Genomic DNA, 14,253 nt, shown 5'->3' on the forward strand with positions numbered 1-14,253 from the left:
TGCCCATATGCTCAGGGTTTAGCTGATTGCCATATTTGGGGTCGGAAAGGAATTCTCCTCCAGGGCAGATTGGAGAGGCCCTGGAGCTTTTTCGCCTTCCTCTGTAGCATGGGGCATGGTTGACTTGAGGGAGGCTTCTCTGCTCCTTGAAGTCTTTGAACCATGATTTAAGGACTTCAATAGCTCAGACATGGGTGAGGTTTTTCATAGGAGTGGGTGGGTGAGATTCTGTGGCCTGCGCTGTGCAGGAGGTCGGACTAGATGATCAGAATGGTCCCTTCTGACCTTAGTATCTATGAATCTATGATGATGATTTAATTTGTTAAAAATTATTTCTGTCTGGAAAGGAAAAAGCATGGGTTGCTGCATTCTAAATTTCTTTGGATTTTGGTCGGCAGAGGCATGTAATCATAACTTTTATAACTCATGTCTTCCAACTTTAACAGAATAATCTGCATAGTCTTGCTGTGACATTCACCAGGGTACAAGCTGGACTGATGGACCGTTGTGTCCCCTCAATTCTCCAACCTGTAGTGCCTTTTACATTGCTTCAGTGTGAGAGCAACCATTCTAGATCTGCCCCCACACAGCCTCCAGCATATAAATCATTTCCAACTATACTATGAGTGCTATAGACAGCCACCCAGAAACTAGACTGTGGGCAACACCAACAAGCTCGCAGTCCCAGATTTCTCCCCAGAAATGTCTTGTATTGCCCAGCACCCTCCTGGACAATAGAAGCTCATATAAAGTCTGTCATTTCATTAATAACAAAGGCTGTGCATATCATTTTCTATCTCAAATGTAGTTTCCCAAACACACACTGATCTAGATAAAACAAGTTTATTAACTACAGAAAGAGATTTTTTGATTACAAGTAATGAGGCATAGATGTCAGAATTGGTTACAAAGAAATAAAAAGTAAAATGCAAACTAATATCTAATTAAACAAGCTAAGCATTCTCTCACCACCTGCTGTAGCAATCTTACTGGCTGAACTCCTTTCAGACAGGATCGCTCTCTTTAATGTTTATTTCCTTGACCTTAGGTGGTGGTGATTCTGTGAGTAGAGATGGGGAGAGAGAGAACGAACACTGAGGCCTCGTTCCTCATTTTTATCCTTTCCCTTTTCTTTGAGAAGCCTTTCCAGCTGGGGTTCAGGAGACAGAAAGTCTGTGGGATGGGAACTTCCAGCTGTTTCTTTGCCAACAAGCAAATTTCACACTCACACCTTTTTTCCTGCCAAAGAATGGCTGCTTAACCAGGTGATTGTCCATTTGATTTTGTTGATACCTGGCTGAGGCGTTAGTTTGCCTTTTGTCTTTGAGGAACCAGTTTGTCTGCTTTTCTAAACTTGAAATAGGTCTCAGTAATGATATACAGTAAAATCTTATAACTTTACATACAGTGTTACCACACACATTTTACTAGGACAATAGTCGGCAAATTACGAGTTTTCAAATTATACTTCAAAAGGCATATTTTGTACAATATCCATTATAGTTTTGTAAAAAGGGTGAGCATAAGGATTCAGAGTAGCAGCCGTGTTAGTCTGTATTCGCAAAAAGAAAAGGAGTACCCGTGGCGCCTTAGAGACTAACAAATTTATTAGAGCATAAGCTTTCGTGAGCTACAGCTCACTTCATCGGATGCATTTGGTGGAATGCATCCGATGAAGTGAGCTGTAGCTCATGAAAGCTTATGCTCTAATAAATTTGTTAGTCTCTAAGGTGCCACGGGTACTCCTTTTCTTTTTTCATAAGGATTCAGACTATTACATTTCCCTTCAAGAAAGTGTTACAATAGCTGTTTGTCAGAAAGCCTACTTTCAGTTCTACTTCAGTAGGCTTCAGCTGCACTGTTCATTTGGCATGCTCCAGTATTTCATGGTAAAATTCTTTCTGTGGTAGAGTAACTTTGTCCCCAGTAACCTGGACTACTTCCTTTCTTTCACTGTAGATTTTGGCATTTTAAGCCTGATGAAGTTGCCATAGATGGTTCTTTTATGGTAGTTGTCTGAGAGGACACTCTCGTCTTACAATAGAAGAACACACATTAAACAGGGTTAGAAGAAGGCAATAAAGAAATCCTTATAAATTTTCAAGAAGCATGTTGCCAATAACCTGTTAGTTCATATTACTAGGCAGAAAATGAAAAGGAGTACTTGTGGCACCTTAGAGACTAACAAATTTATTAGAGCATAAGCTTTCGTGAGCTACAGCTCACTTCATCGGATGCATTTGGTGGAAAAAACAGAGGAGAGATTTATACACACACACACACACACAGAACATGAAACAATGGGTTTATCATACACACTGTAAGGAGAGTGATGATAAACCCATTGTTTCATGTTCTCTGTGTGTGTGTGTGTGTGTGTGTGTGTGTGTATAAATCTCTCCTCTGTTTTTTCCACCAAATGCATCCGATGAAGTGAGCTGTAGCTCACGAAAGCTTATGCTCTAATAAATTTGTTAGTCTCTAAGGTGCCACAAGTACTCCTTTTCTTTTTGCGAATACAGACTAACACGGCTGCTACTCTGAAACCTAGGCAGAAAATGTTTCATTAACTTGTATTAAATAACAGCATCTCCAATTTTTATTTATTTATCTTTAAACCAAGCTGTATAAACCTAGGGAATTTAGAGTTAAGGTTACACATAAGAAATCCAAACATCTTAAAGTAAGAAATAAACAGTTAAGGCACCCAAACAATCTTACCTCCGCCCTATAGTGATATTATGCAATAACCATACAATTATGATTACAGCTTTTTAATGTTTGTGATCTCAGGTTAGATTAAAGTGATTTTTAAAGACACATTAGATTTTTTTCATCCCCTCCCCCTCTTCCATCACTGTTACAGGGGTATATGTCACATGAACAAGCTTTCACACAGGCAGGACATACCCGCATCTTATTTCTTCAGCTGGTTGTTTACTGTTTGAACATAGATTCATAGATAATAAGGTCAGAAGGGGCCATTATGATCATCTAGTCTGACCTCCTACACAACGCAGGCCACAAAATTTCACCCACTCCTGTGAAAAACCTCACCTATGTCTGAGCTATTGAAGTCCTCAAATCATGGTTTAAAGACTTCAAGGAGCAGAGAAGCCTCCAGCAAGTGACCCGTGTCCCATGCTGCAGAGGAAGGCGAAAAACCCCCAGGGCCTCTTCCAATCTGCCCTGGAGGAAAATTCCTTCCCGACTCCAAATATGGCGATCAGCTAAACCCTGAGCATATGGATAAGATTCACCTGCCAGATACTACAGAAAATTAGAATACATAACTGCTATTCAGAGCAAATGAGATTTTCAGTACACCGTACCCTTTTTCATTTGCAACAAATAGGTATCTTAGAAGTTGACTCTCTAGTTTTAAGAGAAGTACAACATAGAGGAATTTTTTAGCCAGGTACCAGGGAGAAACCCAATTCCTGGCCAATAAACTCATTGTCTTGTCATGGCACTTACATTTTCTTTCCCCTCTCCTGCTGCTTTTGGCAATAAAGAAGACTGAGAATAAAACTGGATGAATGATAGGCTTGCTAAGGAGTCTTGAAACTTTGTGTGTTGGTGCATGTGAAAGTGAAAAGAACCATGCTAAGAGAGGTGAGATGGGAGTGGGGATTAGCGGGGTGGAAGAGAAGGCATTGACTTTTATTTTGGTAAGGAGAAATGTTTTCCAGGAACATGGCGTTATAGCGGGGTGGGCAAACTATGGGCTGGATCTGGCCCACAAGCCATGTTAAGCTAGCCCACGAGATCTGGGGATCTGGGGCTTGCATCGCTTCGGTGCTCCAGCCAGGATGCAGGGTCGGGGGCTGCACCACGCAGCTCTCGGAAGCCATGGCATGGCCCCGCTCCAGCCGGGGCACGGGCCGCTCCACATGACTCCTGGAAGCCACGGCATGGCCCCGCTTCAGCTCCTATGCGCTCCAATGGTCCCCTCCAGTGCTCCAATGGGAGATGCAGGGGCAGTGCCTGCAGACAGGGCAGTGTGCAGAGCCACTTGGCTGTGCCTCCGTGTAGGAGCCAGAGAAGGGACATGCCGCTCCTTCCGGGAGCTGCTTGAGGTAAGCACCGCTTGGAGCCTGGACCTGTGAGCCTCTCCCCACACCCCAATCCCCTACCCCAGCCCAATCCCTCTCCAGCCCTCCAAACCCCTCTCCCAGCCCAGAGCACCCTCCTGCATCCCAAACCTCTCATCCCCAGCCCCACCCCAAAGCTTGCACCCCGAGCCCCCTCCTGCACCCTGAACTCCTCATTTCTGGCCCCACCCCAGAGCCCGCACCTCCCAGTGCCCTCCTGCACCCCAACTCCAATTTTGTGAGCATTCATGGCCCGCCATACAATTTCGATTCCCAGATGTGCCCTCAGGCCAAAAAGTTTGCCCACCCCTGCGTTGTAGGTACCTTCTCACCCAAGATAATGGGCTTACTCATTGGGCAAGTGGGTGTCAAGGGAAACTCTTTAAGCACTAGTCTGTTACAGTGGCCCCGATCTTGGTTAAGGTCTCTAGGTTCTCTTGGAATACAAATAATAATTGCATGTACAACTTCCAAAATCACATCATGTGTCTCACCTTCTCTAGATTTGTGCTAGTTGAGTGTCTGACTGGCTCCTCTCAGGATTCATGGCTAGAGACAGAGGCATGTGTAGTACATGTGTAGGTTCCCTCAATGCAAACCTTTCTGGTCTTGGTTTTTAGGTTGCATGCCTGGGTACAGTGCAGATTACTTAATGTATTGAGTGAGTGGTGTGGAATCGCATTATTCCAACACTGAGTTCCTAAAGGGAAGTTACTTATTCCCACTTCACATGTGGGGAAATGGAAGGTCAAAGATGTTATACAGCTGTGCTGTGAGGTTAAATTAACTGAAATTCATAAAGCATGTTGAGAGCTTCAGATAGAAACTGCTGTATAAATGCAAGGTATTAACACATCATGCATATAAACCAAAGACCAACTAACTTCTTCCCTTTCTAATATACTTTTTTCTCATTTAGGGCTGTGGTACTCTTGTAACCATTTAACCTGTTTATGTGCACAGTAGTTAGGACTGCCTGTGGCTGGAAACTTCATAAACCCAATGTATATATGCATTTAGGCTACGTATGCTCTGCTATACAAATCACTGATGTTATTTAACCATAGTTTTAAATCTCATGAACTCTGGCGTTTAGATGTTTCTGGTTGAATTGGAAAAATAGCCAAGGCTTAAAATGTCAGGTCATATTACAACCTAGCACTAATATAAGAGCGTGAATGAATAGATAACTATGATACTGACCTCGTACATGTATAAAGATTAAGCTTACATTGTGGATGGACAGGGTTGCAGATTTAAGAGTGTTTGTTTGATACCAAACTCTGTTTCTGTTCTCTTTATATATTTAAATACACTTTGAATTTCCTGGATTTTGGCTGTTTTTAAAAAGCCATATCCTAAGATATTGAAATGTACATAAAACTGCAACTCCAGCTTAAAGAAGTACCTTCATTTGGGAATTTAAAAAATATATTGTATGCAGGTTTGGTCTGTTGGGTTGTTGATAGTTCTAATGTTGGAAGTTGGACCCTTTGTCTGTAACTGGTAAACTTTGAGCCGATAGAGGATTATTACTTCATGCATATTGGACTATATGAAATGTCAGCTGGTGTAATGATGCTGGCATTAGTGGCACCCAACTGAGAGTATCAATTCAGGACAAATTATTTAAAGCAGGGCAGTTATAGCCCAAGGCTGGGGTTCCTTTCCATACCAAGGCAAACAAAACCAGCCAAACAGAGAAGACTTTGGTTTTTCCCCACTGGCTAACCATAAGTTACACAAGCAATTTCCTTAGACTCTCCAGTTTCCCAGTATCACCACCAGTGCCACTCGTCTGGGGCCAAATTATTGTGAAAACTAATGCCCCAGTAAAAGAAAAACGGTTCTCCCGATCCCAAAGCACCAAGCCCCAGACCCAGGTCAATATACAAATTAGATCTTATCCACAAATCACGCTGTTGCCAAGCCTTTAGAATCTAAAATCTAAAGGGTTATTCATAAAAAGAAAGAAATATAGATGAGAGCTAGAATTGGTTAAATGGAATCAATTACATACAGCAATGACAAAGTTCTTGGTTCAGGCTTGTAGCAATGAAGGAATAAGCTGCAGATTCAAATCAAGTCTCTGGAGTACATCCACAGCTGGGATGGGTCATTCAGTCCTTTGTTCAGAGCTTTAGTTTGTAGCAAAGTCTCTCCAGAAGTAAGAAGCAGGATTGAAGACAAAATGGAGGAGATGAAGCAGCATTTTATATTCTCTGCCCTGTGGAAGATGACAGCAGCAAGGTGGACCCTGGAGGCACATGGGCAAGCCACATATCCATGCATGACTCAGTTCTTTACAGTCCAACACCATTGTTTACATGTTAGTTTGAATGTTCCCAGGAAAGCTCAGATGTGGATTGGCATCTCCCAAAGTTCAATGTCAGCTATGTATTTCTTGATTGGGCACTTACTGAGAATAGTCCCTTCTCAAGAAGCTGACCAAATGCTTCACTGAGGCTACTTAGAATCAAAGCACATTGATATACAAGTACATAGCCAATATTCATAACTTCACATACAAAAATGATACACGCATACAGATAGCATAATCATAATCAGCAAATCATAACCTTTCCATAGACACCTTACACAACAACCTTTGTACAATATTTGCAGCAAATATATAACAGTGGTTGCAGCAATGATCTATAGGGTCACGGGTTATGTCAGTAACATCACAACTGGAAATCTAGTAATTAAAAATATGACCAAACAAACCCCACACATCTTATTTTTAAATTCCCTTAGATACTATACCTGTTCTGAGTGGAAATGGGGCAGATCTAGTATATGAAAATACCTCTAAGTTTTTTTTATTTTAATTCACTAGATTTCAAATTGACAACATCTCTTTAAGAAAGCTGTAGGTAATGCTGTCTGACTGCCAGCAGTAGGGGAATATCTTATTGTGGGGCAAGTGGGTAGGATCAGAGGATTATTTCTTTAGGGTTTTTTTTAAGGGTTAAATACAGGTTCACTACATGGTCTAGCAGATTACTAAAGAGAGATTTTGATAAATCATCAGTACACTTTAGGACCAGACTTCCCGATATTTAGTTTTGTCCCGTGTCCCGCGCTGCTTTTTTTTTTTTTTTTTTTTTTTTTTTTTTTTTTTGCTTGGGGAGGCAAAAAACCTAGAGCCAACCCTCGTGGGGGTGAGCTGTGGCTGCCCCCCATATGTCCCGATATTTTGTTCTTGTCATCTGTTCACCCTAGTACACTTTGCACACAATTCTCTAGTTATGTGGGTTGATAACATTAATAGCCCTATTCTTTTCTTTTCCCATCTCCTGTGTCTCCTCCTTTTTTTTCCTCTCTCTTCCTGTCTTTATTTTTCATTTGACCTAGAACATTCAAACACTTGAACTGTACCAAAGTACTTTTGTGGGCTTCAGAATGAAACAAATTGATATCTTGTGATCCTAGTTAGTTTAGCTCTGTAGCTGGCTCCACTTGTAAAACACTTCAGTACATGTTAATATGTGGATACTGCATGCACCATTAGTCTGTCTGTCAGTTGTCTGCCAGCTGGCCAATGTCACAAACAAAACAGTGTCAGATTGGCCACTTGAGGTAATGCTCCTACAATCTCATGTCTTCTCCCTCCAGTTAGATCTCTGGCCTGGTTTGAATAATCTGAACTTTATAACCCTAGATAAGGTATTTTGTGTAGTGGACCCCCGCCGTAGTCCTTGTAACCAATTCTTCCCCCCTCCTCCCCCTTTTTATGGAAGGAAGCAGAGAAATTCTACATTTGAACATTGGTTGGATAAACTGGCCAGCCACGTGTTAGCCAGACACACACTGGTGGTGGTTCTTGTGAGAAGCCAAGTATTCCCCCCCCCCCCACCCCCAGTTGGTTGCTGGGAAAGAAAATCGCTTCAGGTAAGCGGAGGGGAGCTGCTATTACGCCTCACTGTTTATATTGGTCTTGGCTTGTGAGTGTATGAAAAGTTTGGCGTTGCTTCTGCTGTTGGTTTGGGGTTCTCCCTTTCTTCTCTCGGCATCAGTATCCTACTTGCTTGTGAAGCATCCTATTCTTTCTCTCTTTTTGAATTTTTGATAGTTCCTCCTTTCTCTTCCCCACCCTAAGCCTCCTACAGATCTCTTTATACCTCTTCTGCTGTTCTTCATCAGCTGGCTGTATGACAAAACTGGAAGTTTTGTTACTGCCTGTTACGTTCAAGTGGCAGTGATAATAACAAGCTCTTGTAAACTTGAGGGCTAGTATGCAGCAGAGAAAGTTTCTCACCCACAAATCACAAGAGGATAAGTGCCTTTGTTTTCCCTGAACATAGTTTGTTTGTGTCATGTACTTCAGTGCTTTATAAAAAACACATGGCCTCTCAGAGAACTCTTCTTTGTATTACACTTTATCTCGGATAGGATCACTGAGATTCACTTTATGGTCCTATAAACTGCAACCTTAATTGCTCAGAGGCACCATGAGACTCTGAGGACACTATGTACTTAAAAGGATAGGAAAATTAAGCTGTTAGCATGCTGTGGTTTCTGTCCAAGAAATATTTTCAGGTCCTACTTAAATAAGAATACCAAACACTTTGTTTCTGACTGTGCATCTAGGTTTCTAGTCTCAAAATTAAGAACATGAAGTGGCCGTCAAGAAAAGGAGGTATAGTGTGGCATCTCGAATTTTTTTCAAGAAATTTGGAAAAACTTACATGTTTGGCTCCAGGAGATGCTTAAGCAGGTAGCTTTCTTTTCTGGCCATATTGCGCAAGTTGTTCATGATACATGCATTATGATAAAATTACTGATTTTTCAGTACTTTATCAAAGTCTGTATTCCCTGAGATTTAGCATGATTAAACTATAATTTAGGACCTTAGTACATGCTTACTGTGTTTTCAGTATTCTGTTAATTTTGCTCCACTCCTTAGGCCCTATATGTTGAATTACAAACAGAATTACCTTTTTTTCTTCAATGTAGCGAGTACTCTTTATGAAATCTCTTGTATTCAAAACTTCCAGTGCAGAGATTCTGAGCACTATAATATGGTGGTAGCACTTCATTGTACAGCAAGACAATACATTGCTAATAAGTCTTAATTTTTTAAATATGTTTTATAGGTTATCTGAGATGGTGTATTGAAGAACTAAGTTTTCCAAGATGAACAAAGTAAAAACAACATCTGAGAAAAGGTAAATGCAGCAGTATGTAGACTTCTTGAAGTTCAACCCGTTTACTTTTCCATGTAATAGGTCCTGAGAACTTTACATTTTAAGGAAGCATAATACATTTAAAAAAAAAAAAAAGAGGGACAAAAAATACAAAACCAGTTATGGGAATCCATAGGGCAACATTAATAATCAAACAATTACTGTAACCTCTTCGTATAAAAATAGCTTTAATTTAATTAAATGAATTACTTTCCTTTAAATAGTAACTGATTTGGAATTATTTTCTCACGCATTTATCAGCATAGCGTAAAGGATAATGGATGCTAACACCTTCCTATGTGCATTTTTGTCATATTTGAATGAGACTTAGTATACGAATAAACATTTTCAAAATTGTATTTAATTTCTTTGAAAGAAGAAGTAATAAATTACCACAACACTAAATATTCTGGAAGAAGGTCATATGCAAAGATGCACATGAAACTGCATGCTTACCTTTGTGCATGCAGTTATCCCAACTGTGCATGCAAAAATGGTCATTTGGATACCTGTTATGCGAAATGAAACGATAGTAATTGATCTTGCAAATGCTGTATTGGAAAACTATTGCCTGCGTGTATTTGAGCACATCTCTGGGATTCCATCTCAGAATTTGTCTTGAGTAGCAATCCTTCAAAGCATTGCAGAGCTATGTATATGAACGGAAGCACCAACTTCAGTGGGGCCATATGCATGTACAGAGAGATGTGCTCAAGACTGTCTATATTCTGAACTAAGGGGGTGATTCCCCTGCTCATGTACATACATTTGCGTTGCTCTCATCAAGCTAACACAAGTATAAATATCAGTGTAGCTGCAGTAGCATGGGTAGAGGCAGTAGAGTACTGATTTCTGGCAGGTTTGTACTTGGCACAGCGAAGCCATGTCTCTCCTGCCACTACTTTTGGATGCAGGGCTACACTGCTATTTATATTTGTGCTAGCTCAGTGAGAGCTAGCATGAGTGTGTGTACACGAGCAGGGGAGTCGCACCCTTAGCTAGTAGTGTAGAGGTAGCTTAAGTGGTTGCAAGATCATAGCCTTGACTTGTTTCTTTTGTTTATACCAAGTACCTATGAAGAGGCTTCTGGGCATGGGGGAGGCAGAAATGAAAGCAAGCATACAGGCAATTGTGTATACTACAAAATTTCAACAATACTAAACTTTTCTCCAAGCATTTCAAAAGCAAACCCCCATTCTTTTGGCAAAACCTTTTTTGGCAAAACCTTTCTCAGATAGCAATTTTAGTCAGGCAGGTTTCATGCTCGTGAATGGTTGCTGCTGAAGGAATAAGTGTAATTTTATAAATCACATACATGACACAAATGTACATGTTGCATTACCAAAACATGAGCAAGAGACATTTCTTGCTCCAAAGATCTTACAATCTAATAGAGAGGCAAGGGTGTCAAAGTCAAAATGCTGATCACTGATGCATATATAATATATATATGGCTGATGGCTTAACTCTTGAAGTTTGTATATAAGGAACAGATTATTTCATTATGAAACTATTTAGAGAATTTACAAAATGTCTTATGAATGGAAGAAGCTTAAGACATTTGTAACAGTTTAATTTGGTATTCACTGCAATAGCAAAATCATCTAGCTAGTTTGCTCTCTAGGAAAACTTTCTACCCCTCCAGTGCAAAAAAAATTGCAGGATATTTTACCTTTCAATGTATTTCTCTATAGTATTCCTTTCTAAATCAGAGTATGGATTTGCATGTTGGACCCATATGCCATCATGTGGATTTATCTCAAGCACAGGAGAGATTTCAAGTTCACTATGAGGATATGTTACTTAGTTGTCCACTGCAGCTGTAGAACAGTTCGACATTTGAGACTAGTTCTTGTGGTGTTCCCTGCCTGGGTAGCTAATGAAAGATCGAGCTTTAGAAATGGTCGAGAGATCAATATGCATCCCAGCCAGGGAGTATTAGTTTTTGGAAAGTCAAAACCCATTGCTGAGAAAGGAATTCCTAAACTTGAGTTCCCGCTATGATGGTACCAGGAAAAAGGTATCCTTAACTGGATTCAGCTCAGGCTATATTGGCCTTTTGCATGGAAGGATAATCCGAACTAAACAGATGTAGATGAAGATAATCATTTGTTGTTTGTTTTTGTTTTTTTTAAACACAGTTCATTTTGTTCAGCCATATAACTCAAAACAGATGTACCTCTAGGGATGAATAAACTATGCTAAATACATTGCATATCGTAGACGGTTGGTATTACTGATCTGTCTGCTGCTGTGGTTGTTAGAGGATTGTGAACCTTCAAAGATCAGGGTAAAAAAGATTCACAAGCATTTAATATTGGAACTAGTTTGCATTGGGCTCTGAAATAATAATAAAACAGAACAAAATGCACAAACCCCAAAACTGGGCTTAGAGAAACCTCTCATGAGAAATCTCTTCTAGTAAAATTTGAGTTTGCTGGCTCACTAGTCGTGTGACAAGCAGTTATACTGGGAATGGGTCATATGACTCGGCCTCTCTGATTTTTCCCAATAAGAACGTCTTGATCTCTAAATTCACTGAGTTGCATCCTCAGTGTATACAGATAGAGGAAGTAGAGCAAAATAGCTGACAAACTACAAAAAGTACCAATGACTTCCTCCCTCTGGCTGCACTTCATTCTTAGTGATAAAATTCCTGTAGGAAGTGTCCTAAGCCATTCTAAGATGACATCTAATGGTTGCTATAGTAACTCCTCAAGATTCAATTATCTTTCTGGTCAAGCTCTAGAATTAGATCATTGAGTAGAAACTGAGCAAGGTGTAGGCTGTATTTAGCTTGCAGCATAGGGGAAGTCCTCTGCAGAAGGAGTAATGGATATATGTGAACCCATCATTCCTGCAGAAATACAGTGAGGATGCTTAGACCTCTTGGGAAGTGGGCAGGACTTGACAAATCCACTTACCAGTGGCAAGCAGAGACCTTTCCTTGGTGAGTGGGAAGAACTACGATGTAAACTTCTGGAGAATTCAATCTTTTTTTTAAAAGAAAATTTGTTTATGGCTGTGATGATACCCTTCCAAATGTGAACCAATGCTCGGTTCTCTGTTCTTGACTCTGGAGAGTGAAATGGACAAGAGTGGACAGTTACAGCTTCCCACAGGATTCTGAATGGCAGCAGTGAGGGAGACCAGTTTATCCATTTAATTTAATAGTGGGGTGGTGGTGGGAAGCTACAAGCTGAAGCACAGTCAGGCATTGGCACTATCCACAGGGGGAAAAAGGTGACCCAAAAATAGCAGGCCTGCCCAGCAACAGTCAGTAGCTAGGACACTCTGTCTTGCTGCACCTAGGAGGCTTTAGGGTGGGAGAGGGGAAAATGTGCCTCTGCTCTCTGTTAGTAATCGGAAGGATTCTTGAGTGAGAGAAAAATAGGTCTTACATTTTATCAGAGATTGACACACATGTTTGGAGACCCCAGGCATGGCCAGGAGCAGCATCTTCTGCTTTCCCAGGAATTTTGAGGTACTTGGTTTTTGAACAGTGTTTTCCCTGTGGAGATTTCTGATGGCAGTGTCCTCAGTCTTTCATACCAGCTTCTCTTAATTTTTCTGGTCCTAGGTAAACCTAGGAGGACCAGATTGCCTGAGACAAAGTTAGTGCTAGGTGTAAAAGTAGGGGGAAGATAGTTTCTCGTATGGCTATTTTAAGTAGCTGTGTGTGAATCATACATAAACTGTTGACCTTTTTTCCTGTTTAGTGTATAGTGGTACATTTATTCTTGTGAAGTATTACATCAGAGAGCAGATAAGTAGTCTAAATTGGTCTTCTCTTAATTCGGCCTGAGTGAATATAACTGGTTAAGACGTGGGTTCATGGAGTTAAACTATACCTTAAAAGTTATAAACTAAAGGAGAGTAGGTGGTGATGGGGGGGGGGGAATCTCTAATCCTTATTACTGATAGATTTGATACCCAAAGGAGATGTCTGTAGTGGCTAGGCCCTGGCAAATCTTGGTTCTGATTTTTTTTTTTTTTCCCCCTCCTTTGTCTCTTCTTGTTTTTCTCTACCACAACTGTCAACTTTCTAGGGTTGAAATTTCAGACTCAAAATGAGGTATACAACAAAAATAGAATGAAAGATTCAAATGTTTAATTACTTCAATATTCTTCGTTATCTAGAACGTCATTTTCAGAATTCAGTTTTTCTGTTATTCTGTTATCATAATAGAGGCTATATTGTGGCTGAGATTTTTAAAGTAGTCTAGGTGACTAAGATATCTTCCATTGGTGATGATGAACATTTGTATCTAAATTCACAAGCTGCTTTGAAAACTTTCATCCTACAAATGTTCTCATTTCCAAAGAGGTATATTTGAGTCTGACTTTATGTAACTTGTGATCAGGTACAACTTGAGGTTTACTATGGGACCCAAACCCATAACAACAGTAGGATTCATGAGCTTTTTATCTTTGCATTTTATTGTCAAATACCTACCTTGAGAGCTTCATTTCCAGCACAGCTGATAGCATGAGTCCTAACACATGGTGCTAACACTCTCTTGTCACCCAGGTGTCTGATTTAAAATACCTGTATTCTATCACTGTCTGGCGTTTATGCTTAAATTGTATTTTTTAAAAAATGACCCAAGCAGGATTCAAATCTATGGAATGCTTCCACTAGAGACTAGCCCTCGAACTAAAGTGCCACCGTGCTAGATGGGTATGCACTCTCGACAGATCTTACTAAGTCTACAGTTGGGGTGAGTGGATTATGGCAGTGTGGAGAGGCAGCAGCATGAATGTGTAGAGTGGTTATCACTAGCTGCTGTATTGATTATCTTCCGCCTAGCTCGGTTTGCATGAATGGACATCAGTGAGTTTAGCTGTCATAGAACTATATAGTTCATTCTGGATTCAAAGAATAAGTACATTTTAGATAGGATTTGCTATATTAATAACGAAAAGTTTTTTAGTTTCTGCTTTAATTGTAAAACTCAACTCTGCCTTAA

The 14,253-nt window shown here is 40.3% G+C and overlaps 1 protein-coding gene across 14 annotated transcripts in view; it reads left to right on the plus strand.

The window, feature by feature from the left end:
• AGTPBP1 (ATP/GTP binding carboxypeptidase 1) overlaps positions 1-14,253 on the plus strand; it is a 174,394-nt gene that overhangs the window by 50,917 nt on the left and 109,224 nt on the right. For 12 of the 14 annotated variants that reach the window (XM_038402651.2, XM_038402649.2, XM_043515137.1 and 9 more), the window contains one exon: positions 9,194-9,265. In XM_038402651.2, the coding sequence (XP_038258579.1) occupies positions 9,234-9,265 (32 nt within the window). In that variant the 5' untranslated portion in view covers positions 9,194-9,233. Of the gene's footprint in view, positions 1-7,831; positions 7,989-8,692; positions 8,815-9,193; positions 9,266-14,253 lie in introns of those variants that run through there. The other 2 variants (XM_043515140.1, XM_043515138.1) reach the window with 2 other exon arrangements.

The sequence above is a fragment of the Dermochelys coriacea genome, chromosome 5, assembly GCF_009764565.3.
Source record: "Dermochelys coriacea isolate rDerCor1 chromosome 5, rDerCor1.pri.v4, whole genome shotgun sequence".
NCBI lineage: Eukaryota > Metazoa > Chordata > Testudines > Dermochelyidae > Dermochelys > Dermochelys coriacea.